This window comes from Carcharhinus amblyrhynchos, chromosome 17 (genome assembly GCF_965287045.1).
Source record: "Carcharhinus amblyrhynchos chromosome 17, sCarAmb.v2.hapA, whole genome shotgun sequence".
Classification (NCBI taxonomy): domain Eukaryota; kingdom Metazoa; phylum Chordata; class Chondrichthyes; order Carcharhiniformes; family Carcharhinidae; genus Carcharhinus; species Carcharhinus amblyrhynchos.
The window spans coordinates 47,703,090-47,717,514 of NC_137340.1; the positions used below are offsets into that span (position 1 = coordinate 47,703,090).

The 14,425-nt window shown below is 45.3% G+C and overlaps 1 protein-coding gene across 2 annotated transcripts in view; it reads left to right on the top strand.

Moving 5' to 3' along the window:
• The first annotated feature begins 685 nt into the window (after positions 1 to 685).
• Positions 686 to 14,425, top strand: part of LOC145354499 (metal transporter CNNM2-like) — a 281,922-nt gene continuing 268,182 nt past the window's right edge. For both annotated transcript variants that reach the window (XM_080205921.1, XM_080205923.1), the window contains exon 1: positions 686 to 2,426. In XM_080205921.1, the coding sequence (XP_080062047.1) occupies positions 1,025 to 2,426 (1,402 nt within the window). In that variant the 5' untranslated portion in view covers positions 686 to 1,024. The remainder of the gene's footprint in view (positions 2,427 to 14,425) is intronic.

The following is a 14,425-nucleotide window of genomic DNA, read 5'->3' on the forward strand; positions in this document are numbered from 1 at the left end:
TGGTTGGAATGCAAATCTTTACAGGTAAAGACTGTACTTAAAGGTACAGTCAATGTGAGTGGAGGGTTAAGCACAGGTTAAAGAGATGTGTATTGTCTTGAGCCAGGACAGTTAGTGAAGTTTGTTATAAGATATTGCCGCCTGATGAAAGGTGGAAGGGTAATATTACCTCTCCCTTGCCTTGACAGACACAGCAACACGTGCTCACTGCCGCTCTGTCACCACAAGCTCGGCACAACCTGCGCTCCAAGCCCATTGGCTAAGCGCGCCACCCTCCGCCCGCCGCTGATTGGCTGCCGGTGAGACCGCGGCGTGCGAATGGCCCAAACCCCGGAGGGGGAGGGTGCTTCCATCACGTGCTCCTGGGCTCAGCCAATCGGGGGCTTGTGGCGTGGGCGGGGACCCCACGTGCGCCGGAGCCGCCTCGCTCGGGCTTCCCGGACGTACCATTGGCTATGCCGGGATGGCCCGCCCCGCTCCCGCCCCATCTCGAGGTCGGCCTCCTCTGGATGGTTAGACGGTGCTGTCAATCAGAGAGGGTTGAGCCGGGTAGTGGTGGTGGGCGGGGCAGGAGGAGAGTCTGGTGGCGGTGGTAGTGGGCGGAGCGGAGAAGAGGAGCCGGGTGATGGTGGTGGCCGTGGTGCGGGGGGGCGGGGCTGGGTGGGTAGGGTAGTGGGGGGGGCGGGGTAGGGGGAGGAGAGACCGTTGGCTGGAGCTCGCGCTGGCGCTCGCTGTGGATTTGAGTCAGAGCGCGAGCGGGCTGAAAGCCGGAGGGAGCGCGAGCGGGTGGGCGCTGAGGGGGGAAAGGGGGTGAAAGTTGTGTGACTGGATTTTGATATATAAAAATCATCAAAAGTGTATTATGTCTGCTCAAAAAGGGGCGGCAAATGAAGGGAGGGTGATGAAAGACACTTAATATTGGACGTGGCCCTCTCTAATTTCGCACCTTCCATTTTTAAAAGAGAGAAAATTAATTATTTTTTTCCTGAGGGGGGGGGGAACAGCCTCCATTTCCATTACCAACATGGCGGCCTGCAGCAGTGGCCGGCTCGGCTTCTTCACCCTGTCCGCCTTCTGCTGCTGCCTCTCTCTGAGCCTGTGGCCGCAGCCGGCCGAGGCGGCCGCCGACGAGGGCGACACGGTCATCATCGGCCTGCGGCTGGAGGACACGGACGAGGTGACGGGCATGGAGGACGGTGTGCTGCGGGTCAGCGAGCGGACGCGGGTCCGGCTGCGGCTGTACGGGCAGCGCATCGACAACAGCACCTGGAGCCGGATCGGCTTCACCGAGCACCGGCGCACGGGCGCCGACGACGCCGGCTTCGACCCGTGCGGGGTGCGCACCTCGGACATCGTGGTGCTGCCGGGCGTCGCGCTCAGCCGCCGGAGCACCGGCGTGATCGAGATGGAAGTCAAGCCGCTGCGCAAGACGGAGAAGCGGAAAGCCTACTACCTGTGCACGGCGGCCAGGGCGCCGGAGCCGGGCTCCGGGCAAGCCGACTGGCTCTACCACGACACCAAGGACACCATGGTGCTGGTGGTGGAGGAGAGGAAGTCCCTGCTGCCCTTCTGGCTGCAGGTCATCTTCATTTCGGTGCTGCTCTGCCTGTCGGGCATGTTCAGCGGCTTGAACCTGGGGCTCATGGCCCTGGACCCCATGGAGCTGCGCATCGTGCAAAACTGCGGTACCGAGAAGGAGAAGAACTACGCCAAGCGCATCGAGCCGGTCCGCCGCCAGGGCAACTATCTGCTCTGCTCGCTGCTGCTGGGCAACGTACTGGTCAACACCACCCTCACCATCCTGTTGGACGACATCGCTGGCTCCGGGGTGGTGGCCGTGGTCGTCTCCACCGTGGGCATCGTCATCTTCGGCGAGATCGTCCCGCAGGCCATCTGCTCCCGCCACGGCCTGGCGGTGGGCGCCAACACCATCGTACTGACCAAGTTCTTCATGTTGCTCACCTTCCCGGCCTCGTACCCGGTCAGCCGCCTCCTGGATGTCATCCTGGGCCAGGAGATTGGCACCGTCTACAACCGCGAGAAGCTGCTGGAGATGCTGCGGGTCACCGATCCCTACAATGACCTGGTGAAGGAGGAGTTGAACATCATCCAGGGCGCCCTGGAGCTCCGGACTAAGACGGTGGAGGACGTAATGACCCCCCTGCGCGACTGTTTCATGATCACCTGCGATGACATCCTGGATTTCAACACCATGTCCGAGATCATGGAGAGCGGATACACCAGGATTCCCGTCTATGAGGGCGAGCGGTCAAACATCGTTGACCTGCTTTTCGTGAAGGACTTGGCATTTGTGGACCCTGACGACTGCACTCCTCTGAAAACCATCACCAAATTTTATAACCACCCCTTGCATTTTGTGTTTAACGACACGAAGTTGGATGCAATGCTGGAGGAATTTAAAAAAGGTGGGATAATGTTGATTGTCTTTTCCCCCGTCTTGCTGATCTCGTCATTCAAAGTCTCGTATACGTCAGTTCTTTTCGGATGATTTTACCGATCTATGCTGGCGTTACGTTTCCTGCACATCTTAAAACAGTTAGTGTATAGTTCATCAGCTGCACATTTCTACAAGTATCTTACCTGTAAGTGTTTTGTGGACACTCCCACTTTGTCCCGATGCGCAGCCAAACGCCCCTTTTGATTCCTTACCCCTGACATAATTTCTCCTCCTACCCGCCGCCCCATGAATTAAGGTTATGTGTAGGCAATAGCAGAAATGTAAAAAGAGTTGATGATAAGTGGTGTCATTTTTCAGTGTTTCTTTCGGTAGGCGGGGTGGTGGGGGCAACCGAGATTACGATACTTTTGTAAATTCCACTATCTATAATATCCTTTCAGGCAAATGTTTTGGGTGTTCAGTAGCACTTAATATTGAGTACACTGTTAAAATCTGATTTCTAGAAATGTGCAGTTATGTGAAATTATTAACCCAATCAATCCCTGTCAGATTGTATGCAAGACTATAGGGTCTGTCTCTACTCGTGACTGCAGTCTGGCAGGTGATATACTGCCGATTTACCAGCCTTTTCAAGACAGTAAACTTGAAGTTTCGTATATGTAGATAGATAATAAGTATAATGTAGTTAGAATATGTTGTTAATTTTATATAACTTAATTGGATCAGGTTAGATTTTGCTACAACTTGTTGCCAAACTTACTAAACTTGGTTTAGCAAGTGCATTTAATATAGCATTTGGTTTGCAAAAATTATGATCAAGCAAAAATTATGCATGTCTGGCAGGATTTATTTTCTTGCTGATAATAATCCATGCATGTGTCTAAGGCAAGTTGCATTTAAATCCCATCCCTAGCATATTGCATGTGTCAGAATACTTTTGGGCAGGGGGGAGGCTGAAATTTCCAAAATGTAATTTATATAATTTTGTGGCTGACTGCCAGTGCATTGAGTCTTGTATCTATATAATAGGAATTTGAGTTATGTTAGGTCACTATTTGATGATGTCAGCAATGGAATGAGTTGGTGCAGCAGTAAAAGAGAGTAGAGTTTAAAATTCAGTCTTCCTCCTTCCTTGCTGAAGTGAATTGAGAAATTGACATGTGAAGGCTGTATAAATATGTGCACATAGAATGTAAAGGATATGCATTCCAGGTAGTTTGTTTATGTGGGGGACACTTATTTACATCTTTATTGAGAAATACATTGCTGTAAGTACTGTACAGTACTAAAATGTACGTGAAACAAAACATTAACTTGTTAGAAGAATCAGCTACAGTTTTATTCATGTGTCCAAAAATGTAGTTTTGCAACATTCTTTGATATTGCATAAATGTTCTCATGTATTTGGTGAGTTTAACCCATATCTTTCAAATTATTTCAATATGTTTAATCCCCCCCCCCCCCCCCCCCCCCCCCCCCCCCCGCACTGAATTCTCTATCCTTCCATTGGTACTTTTAAGACTTCATTTGCTTTGTATAAAAATTTGAACTATGTGATTGATCCTGGAGTACTTGTAAATGCTTGTTTATGCTGAAATTCATTGGATGTGTGACATTGAATAGCACTATGCTTTAATACTGTCACGATTTTTCCTAGCTTAGTCAAACTTGGGGCACTGAGTGGAATTTGAGCAACCTGTGGTTTCTAGTAATGTTTTGACTTTAGGCTGTTTGGACCTCATGTTTGTTTATTGGACCTAGACAAATATGGGCTGGGGAGATTTTGTGGTAGGAGCAGAGGCAGATGAACTGCCCACTCAGCAATGCATAGCGCTTCTCTGGCTATAGATGGAGATTATATTTCACTCGCTTTAACTGGTCCATGTTCAATCAGTATGTTAGGAGGGGGCAGGTTATGACGTTGCCACTGGATGTATGAACTACCTTGTAGCTAACTTCTGTGTTTGCTTTCCCTTGGACTGACCCCAGGGTCAGCTCATTAACAAGTTGCCAGTTGTTGTCTTTGTGCTGAAAAGAATGAACTGGCACTGGTAAATCTTTCCCAGCTAATTGCAGCAGCTATTGACTTAGGGAGCAATTTTTGAAGCTCAGCTGTATCCCGTCAGCCTGAGGTTCAGGAATGTCTTCAGTGGGATAGGGTCTGTCTTCAGATTACTGGTTCTAATGAAACTAAGAGGCATTTATGATTTCCCATTTGTCTTTTTTTGGGAATCCATGATTTGAAAGTGTTTAAAAGGGCTGTTAAAGCTTCCTTCAGAGTTTAGTCCAAAGTTTTATAGAAAAGCCTTTTTGTAGGCTGTGATGCTCTGAATTGATTTATCTCCAAGATTTTATGTTGAGCTGTGACAGTGCCCTTCCTGTTTGGGAAGTTTCAACTAACATGGTCATATTGATTGATTGTTAGCTTGCTCCTACCCATAGTATTTAGAAAAGAGTTTTCATCTTTTATAATAGACTGCGATGGGCATGGGGTGACATGGTGCTTAGCACTGCTGCCCCACAACGTCAGGGACATGGATTTGATTCCGACGTTGGGTAACTATCTTTGTAGTGTTTGCGTGTTCTCCCTGTGCTTGAGTGGGTTTCATCTGGGTGTTCCGGTTTCCTCCCACAGTTCAAAGATGTGCAGGTTAGCTGAATTGGCCATGCTAAATTGCTCCTTAGTGTCCAAAGATGTGTCGGTTAGAGGGAATAGTGGGATAAATATATGGGATTACAGGTATAGGACAGAAGTGAGCCTTTGTAAGATGCTCTGTTGTAGAGTCAGTGCAGACTTGATAGGCTGAATGGCTTCCTTCTGCACTGTAGTGATTCTATGATGGTGAATTAAATTCCTCTTGGATGGTATAGGGAGGGCAAAGGTGTTCGGTTGTTTAGAGCATTTCTCTTGTATCTGGCTATTTGAAACCTGTCTTTGTCAGTATACATGTGTTGTTGTGGAATGTCATGAGTAGTGACCATGGAGCAGATTTTGGGGTGTCTCTCCTTAACACTGGAGGCATCATGATAAATGCTGATGAATACTGGTGTCTCACTTCAGTGGACATAGCGATTTCTTCAATAGGCCAACTGCTGTTAAAATATGAATCTGGATCTTGGGACTGATCTGGTATGTCCTGCTTGCTCTGTTTGCTGTCGTTTGTTTGCTCTATCGAAGAAGATCCTACCAGGCAAGTTTGTGTTCATTTTTGTTGGGCTGGAAGGAGTGCTTCACCAGACCCTGTGGAAATACAGTGGGCTGTGTTATAATGTAACTAGGAGCAACATGATGTGGTGGTCAGTTGGCCTGCTATAAAGAGAAAGCAGATGGGGATTGTGGGAGAGCATTTGTGGCCCAAGTGGTGGTTTAATTAAATTTCTTTATGAACCTTTTCTTTGATTTACTTTTGAAGCTGAGCACTGCTGCCTCAGCACCAGGGACCTGCGATTGATTCCTCGCTTGGGTCATTGTCTGTGTGGAGTTTGCACATTCTCCCCATGTTTGCGTGAGTTTCCTCCGTGTACTTCAGTTTCCTCCCACAGCCTAAACGACGTGCTGTTAGGTGCATTGACCCGAACAGGCGCTGGAGTGTGGTGACTCGGGGAATTTCACAAAAACTTCATTGCAGTGTTAATATAAGCCTTACTTGTGACTAATAAATAAACTTTAACTTTAATTTTAAGTTCTTTTATTGCTTTCTACTGGAGTATACGTATTGCTGGATGGACATTGGTAGCAGAGGAAAAACCATTGTAGCTTGGTGTTTGTTTTGTAAGGCTTGAAGAGGTGCTACAGAATCAGGACAAGACCATGGCACAAGGCAAACGTAAACCTACTTTGTTTGATTGTCCCCCTGTCTTTTTGGATTCTGAACCATACCGGCAGTGGAAGGCCGAAGTGGAAATGTGAACCTTTTAACTACAGTGCTGAGGGAAAAACAAGGTATGGTCTTATCTTTATCACTTCTGGCTAGAAGTAAGACAAGGAGCAAAGTGTTTTCTGTCTGGACTGCAGATGCCCAAAATGAAGAAGGGTTAAGCTCCTGTTGCAATATCTAGATAAGTTTTATTAAAAAGATGAGTTTTTGGGGAATTATGCAAAGTAAATAATTTTTGATAGGGTTAGAAGACAAAGCCAATCTATGAAGGAATATATAATGGAATTCAATAAGGGCGGTAACAGACTAATGAAATTTAAATTGGAGATTCCAGATGTAGTATTGCTCCTTAAGTTGTTGGATTGTGCATGTCTGTCTCAGATGCATAGTCTTCTCATAATGATGAGAGTATAATTTGATAGCCCTTTTTGATCAAATGGTAACATCTTTAAAAAAACTTTTTTCATTTTTAGCCATTTTTTTCAGTTTAAATCTGAATGCCATAGCGCACAGCGTATTCAGTGTTAGCTCAGCTGCATGCTTGACCAACTGGTATGTGAAGGCCCTAAACAGAGACAGTTACATTAATGACACATTGGACTTTGAAACTGGATATAACCGGTTTGATAATGGAGATAGAAGATGCACATAGAAGGGTGATAAAAGAAATTTAAACCGAAGAATGGTAAAGTTGTTGAAATGGAAATGGTGAATCATTTTCAATGCGATTCCCCGTATACTACGTAATGAACTGCCCAAAAAGAAGAAACCATTTCTTTGAATTTACGCATGAAATAGGATATGTAGATGTCGACAGTGATGAAGATAGGGACCATCAAGGCATTCTTTTGGTCACAGAAAAATTCAGCCCAATAATGTGTACTGATAGACCCTTTTAGCTGCAGTTTTGGATAGTGGAATTGTGTCAACTGTATGTGGTAAAGATTAGCTAAATTACTATTTAGGGTCCGTTGCTCATAAAGACCAAAAGAAAGTTAAAGAATGTGACAGTTCCACCTCTTTTCGATTTGGAGATGATATTTTAACTTCCAGAAGGGTGGTATTCCCCTACCCTTCAGGAATCAGCTTATTCATTAGTATGAATGTTATTCCAAGTGACATACCTTTGTTATTAAGCAGGTCTAGTAGTTATGTAGCCATGAAAAATGCCCAGATGAATATAGATTGGAAGCATGACAAAGCTGTAGTATTTGGAAGATGTATAGATCTACATTTTACAAGGTCAGGCCATTATTGCTTTCCCTTAAGTGAATTGTAAATGTCTAACCAGAGGCATCATGGTGCAATTGTGTCAATTACAGACAACAGCTTAATCGACGAAAGGATTATTTTGAACCTTCATAGCAGTTTGCTCATCCGGCACCAAAGACTGAAAGCATTGCTTCAGTATGCAGGTGTGCTAGATAATGGCTAAAATGATCTCAGAGAGCAAATATCAGTCCGATGTGAGATTTGTACAAACTATAGAAATACGTCTCCATGTCCAATTGTGTCTTTTGTGTTGACTTGTGATTTCATCGATGCAGTAGGATGTATTTAGGATGAAGAGAAAGGCATCTATTTATTTATACACTTCGTGGACATGGCCACCCGGTTCAGCATATCTATAGTGATTTATAGCAAAGACAAAAAGGCTATTGGGGGCAGGATTATAACTTGATTTGATTTTGATTTAGATTTATTATTGTCACGTGTATTGTTTCTTGCATGCTATACAGACGAAGCATACTGTGCCTAGAGAAGGAAAGGAGGGGGCCGAATGTATTACTAGCTAGTGCAGGGAAAGATCAACTTAATGTGAAGTAGGTATATTTAAAAGTCTGATGGCAGCAAGGAAGAACCTGTTCTTGAGTCGGTTGGTACGTGATCTCAGACTTTTGTACCTTTTTCCTGATGGAAGAAAGTGGAACAGTATGTCTGGGGCACATGGGGTCCTTGATTATGCTGGCTGCTTTTCTGAGGCGGCAGCAAGTGTAGACTGTCAAGGGATAGGAGGCTGGTTTGTGAGATGGACCAGGCTTCATCCATGACCCTTTGTAGTTTCTTGCAGTTTTGGTCAGAGCAGGAGCCATAAAAAGCTATGATAAACCAGAAAGGATGCTTTCCAGGTGCATCTGCAAAAGTTGGTGGGAATCGTAGTGTCAAATTTCCTTAGCCTCCTGAGAAAGTAGAGGTGTTGGTAGGCTTTCTTAACTATAGCTTTGGTGTGGAGCGACCAGGGCAGGTTGTTGGTGATCTGGACGCCTAGAAACCTGAAGCTCTCGACCATTTCTGTTTTGTCCCTTTTGATGTAGACAGGGGCATGTTCTCCATGATGTTTCCTGAAGTCAATGACTATCTCCTTCATTTTACTGACATTGGGGGAGAGATTATTGCCATTGCACCAATTCAGCAGATTCTCAATCTCATTCATGTACTCTGTCTTGTCATTGTTTGAGATTCAATCCACTACAGTGGTGTCATCAGCAAACTTAAAAGTTGAGTTCGGGGGGATTTGGCCGCAGTCATAGGTGTAAAAGGAGTATAGTAAGGGGCTGAGGATACAGCCTTGCGGGGCACCAGTGTTGAGGATCACCGTGAAGGAAGTTGTGTTGCATATCCTTACTGATTGTGGTCTTGGTTAGGTAGTTTACGATCCAGTTGCAGAGAGAGGAGCTGAGCCGTGGGTCATGGAGTTTGGAGATGAGTTTTGCGGCAATATTGGTGTTGAAAGCTAAGCTGTAGTCAATAAATAGGAGTCTGGCATGAGCGTCTTTGTACTCCAGGTGTTCATGGTTTGAGTGTAGAGCCAGGAGGACAGTGTTTGCTGTGGACCTGATGTGGTGATAGATGAACTGTAGTGGATCCAGGCAGTCGGAATGAATCCATGCCATGACTAACCTACCGAAGTGCTTCACGGTGATGTATGTCAGAGCCATCGGGTGAATGTCATTAAGGTACGCTGCCTGGCTTTTCTTTCATACAGGGATGATGGTTGTCATCTTGAGGCAGATAGAGACTTCGGGTAGGTGTGAGGAGAGGTTAAAGATATCTGCGAATACCCTCACCAGCTGGTCCGTGCAGGTTCTGAGTGCTTGTCTGGGTACTCAATCTGGGCCCTTTCCATAGGTTGACTTATGAGAAGGCTGATTTGATGTCTGTGATGGTGACCTCTGATACCCCTTTGGCTGAGGCTTTCTGGGCACAGGTGTACTTTTGCTGACCTCCTGAAAACGGGCATAGAATACGTTGAGCTCTTCAGGGAGTGATGCATTGGTGCCAGCCATTCTGCATGCCTTGATCTTGTAGTCTGTTGTGTTGCAGACCCTGCCATAGTTGGTGGGAGACCGTGTGGCTAACTTGGGACTCTCGTTTGGTCCAGTACTGTCTTTTGCCATCTTTGATAGATCACCATAGATCGTAATTGGACTTTTTGTTTAGGTCATGGTCGCCTGACTTGAGCACCTCTGACCTGGACTTCAAGCAGTGGATATCCCTGTTCATTCCTGTTTTCTAGTTGGGTTCTGGTTGGCTTATTGGATTGGAACAGGATTGGGGAACACATTTAAATTCTTGATGGACAACCAGGGGTGAATTTGTAAATGATGAGTTCCGAGATGTGCATGAAAGTTTAAATATTGTGGTGATGCACGCTGCAGCTGAAAGCCCATTCAGCAGTGGTCTGTATGAACAGAGTCATGCAGTAAAGATGATATGCTACATAAGATTTTGGGCATTTGCAGATTGCATTAATGTGGGCAGTACATGTGAAAAATTCATTACAAATGGTGGAAGAGCTACAGTCTGTACCAATTGGTATATAGGAGGAACCCAAAATTATCATCTGTATTGGTGGACTCTCCTCCGGCATTGGAAGAGACAAGCATTGGCTCCGTTCTTTTTTCACGTGTCTGAATGGCAAGAATGCAGGGAAAAAATCCTTCATTATGGTTGAGGTTTCAGAGCAGATATCACAGCGCTTCAGACCGTTGGGGGTACATTTTGAAAAAGATATTTAACGTAGGTGGCCACAAGAACAAAGAACAACACGGCACGGGAAACAGGCCCTTCGGCCCAACGAGCCCATGCCGCCATTTCAACATTGTGAGTCCCCTCTTCCACCCATGACCCTTGTCTACGCTTATGACACTACATGTTGGAAACCAAACTGAGGGGAGACTAATTTAGGGACAATTTGTTACACCAGTCAGCCTAAGAGCACATCTTTGGGGTGTGGGAGGAAACTGGAGCACCTGGAGAAAACCCACGCAAACACGGGGAGAATGTGCAAACTCCCACAGACACTGGCCCAAATCCATGTATCTGCACAGCAAACAGTGATAGTCACTGAGCTGATGTTGCTCATCAGCTGGTCCAGTTCAAGCATACACTAACGATGTGAAGCACTAGGCTACTGTCAAAACATCCAAGAGCAGCCCTTGCACGATCCACCATGTGTATGCCCCTTGTTGGACAACAAGGTGGACCGAAGTACCTGTGGATTAAAAGAGAAAAACGTCAATAACATGCACATCTTATGCAAACATTCAAGGGCACCCCCAGAAGCTCAAAAGTAAAACAAGTGAGCCAGAAAATATGTTGGAAGGTCCATAGGAATCAGTTGATTCCCAGGGATGTCCCAAGGCTCTTGATCCTTATTTAAAACAGTCTCCTATATTCCTCCATCTCCATCCCGCTCATGTGCCTATTTAAGTATTCCTTAAACAACTCCAGCGTGCCTGCCTCCACCACCTTACTTGGCAGTGCATTCCATACCCCCACAACCCTCTGTGTGGAAAAACCTCCCTCTAACATCTGAAAAGAGTGGAAAAAGCAGATAAAATGAGAGAGGTGGATGGCAACAATGTGGTTATGCTACAACATGGTCCTGCTCTTTGAGAGTAGTGGGAATTGATTATGAATTTGGAACATCTGATCAAGTGTAGGAACACACAAAGCACCTTGTACCTCACATACATATACCTTGAGCAACTATGACAATCAGCTGTAAGTGAGAAGGAAGCTAATGACCAGCTCAGTAACAGTGAGGCAGCAATGAAGCTGTTACTCCAAAGGTTCAATTACTCAAAGTGGGTACAGTGGTATATATACCCGGAGGGTCAAGTGAGTGGAGGGATGCCACAATAATCACAAGAACAGAAAAATCCTCAGGAAAATAGTAACTTCCCTTGACACCAGTGCAGCAGTTGAACGAGTGGCATCAGGAAGCCCTAACAAAGCTAAGATCAATGGAAAATATTTTTTATTAGTTGGAGTCGCACGTAGCACAAAGGAAGATAACTGTGATTCTTGGAGGTGAGCTATTTCAGTCCTGGGACACCACTGTAGGAGTTCCTTGGTCTTGTCTTAAGTTAAACCATCTTTAGCTGCTTCATGACATTCACTCCATCATGAGCTCAAAAGTGGAGGTGTTTATGGAAGATTGCATAATGTTCAGCGCCATTCGTGACTTCTCATTCTGAAGCAGCCCATGTCCATATGTGAGGGACCTCACTTTTTTACAATTTTATATAAATTATTTGGATGAAGGAACCAAAAGTATGATCGTGAGATTTGATGATGACACAAATGGGGAGGAAAGTAAATTGTGAAGTGGACAAAAGGAGGCGACAAAGGGACATAGTTTAGGTGGATAGGCAAAGATCTGGCAAAGGTAGGGAAATTTGAAATAGCCCATTTTGATAGGAAGAATAAGAGATTCCAGAGCTCTGAGATTCGGAGGGATCCAGATGTCCTCCTGGTGCATGAATCACACAAGATTAGTAAGCAGGTAGAACAAGTGATTAGGAAAGCTGATAGAATGTCATTAATGTGAGGGAAATTGGTTACAAAAATAGGTTGTTATTCAGTTGTACAGGGCACTGGTGAGACCTCATCTGGAGTGTTGAGTACAGTGTTTTGGTCCCTTTAAGGAAATTTTCTAAATGCATTGGAAGCATTTCAGAGAAGGTTTACGAGGTCAATATCAGGAATGGGTAAGTTGCCTTATAAGGAAAGGTTGGACAGGTTAAACTTGTATTCACTGGAGTTCAGAGTAAGAGGTGAATTGATTGAGTTCTTGAGGAATCTTGACAAGGTGGCTTTGGAGAGGATGTCTCCTCTTGTGGGTGAATCTAGAACTAGGGTTACTGTTTAAAAATAAGGGGCTGCTCATTTAAAACATGGGATTTTTTTTCTCCTTTTAGTTTAAAGCAGTGTCTTTGATTATTTTGAAGGCACAGCTTGATAGATTCTCGATTAACAAGTGCCAATGATTATTGGGGAAAGGCAGGAATGTGGGGTTGGGATTACAATCAGATCAGCCATGGTATTGAATGGTGGCGCAGGCTCAAATGGTCTACTGGCTTGCTCCTAATTGCATGTTTGTAAGTTAGGAGGGTCAAGGAATACTGTTCGCTTGTCTGGGGTAGTGCAGCTCCAGCAATGCTCAAGAGGTTTGACAGCAGCCAGGACAAAACAGCCTGCTTGATTGGCACCCCCTATTCCACCTTAAACATTCACTTCCTCAATCACTGCAGCAAATCACCAAGTTTCCTTTGACAGCAACTTTTAAATTGTATCGCTTTGAAGGACATGGGTAGCAGATGCATTGGAACACCACCACCTGCCACTTTCCCTCTAAAACATCCACCATCCTGACTTAGAAATATACTGCTATTCCTTTGCTTCGCTGGATCAAAATCCTGGTACTCCTTTCCTACCAGCATTGTGGGTATTCCCACAACGCATGCACGGTAGTGGTTGAAGAAGATGGTTCACCATCACCTTCTTGAGTATTTAGGGATGGGCAATTCATGCTGGTCTTTCCAGCAATGAAAGAAGGATCTTTAAAAAAGGATTTTGATTCATGGATAGAAGCTTAGGAAAATATTGTGCCTTTCTCCACCCCAGTAACTAAAATTGCATTAGAGTCAATGTTGTAATATTGGAAAGACTGGAACCAACTGCCCATATCAAGGTCCATAAACAGCAAAGAGATGAATAACAAGGCTTTCTTTGTGATTTGGTTGGGATATGAAACTCTATTGGTTTTTGTATCATGGCATGGGTTTGGTAATACCTGTCAGTGAGTCAGGACCATCACTTGGTTTAATGTTATGTTGAAAATTTAGCACTCTGATAGTGTTGCACTTGCTTTGGTGCAAAAAAACATTGTTTTGTTGCCTACATTATGTCTTGATTGCTACTTGACCCCTCAATCTGCTGATTCATAAGGGAGGATGCTACCACCTGAATTAAGGCTCACACCTAAAGTTGAATTGTTTGACTGCATATGTAGGCCACTGCTACACAAACATCAAACATGCCTACCGCTGAATTGCCCATTCACACTTTGGCAAAACAGGCCACAAGGCTGTGCTCTTGCTCCCAGCTTACAAGCATAAACTGACACTGCAGAATCCGTCAATGAAAGTTGTGCCATGTTGGAATCGGATGATCTCCTATGGGACTGGTCAGTATTTAAAACTCTGCAACCAGCCTGAACGAGTACACTACTACAGCAACTAACTTCATTAGTAAGTGTGTAGAAGACTGTGCCAAGAAGCAAATTCGTGTGTTTGCCAACCAGAAAGCATGGATGAACAAGGATATCAATTGCTTGCTGAAGCCTAGGTGTGAGGCATTCAAGTCAGGTGATCCTGACCTATATGTGAAAGCCAGATATGATCTAAGGAGATCCAATAAAGATGCCAAAAGACTGTACCGGACCAAGCTTAGAATCCCAGGCTAGCCACACAGACCCCTGCCGACTATGGCAAGGTCTGCAAGACATAACCGGCTCCAAGATGAAGGCACATAAAATAGCTGGCACCAACACACCCATTCCTGACGAGCTCAGTGCATTTTATGCCTGTTTTGAGCAGGAGTTCAAGTGAGAGCACGCCCTCCACCCTGAAGCCTCTGATGAACCTGTATCCAAGGTCGCCATTGCAGATGTCAGAGCAGCCTTCTCGAAGGTCAGTTGGTGGAACACGACGGGCCTGGATGGAATACCTGGGCGAACACTCAGTTCCTGCATGAATCAGCTGGCAGGGGTATTCACAGACATCTTCAATGTCTCTTTACAACAATCTGAGGCTCCTATCTGCTTCAAGATAATAACGAT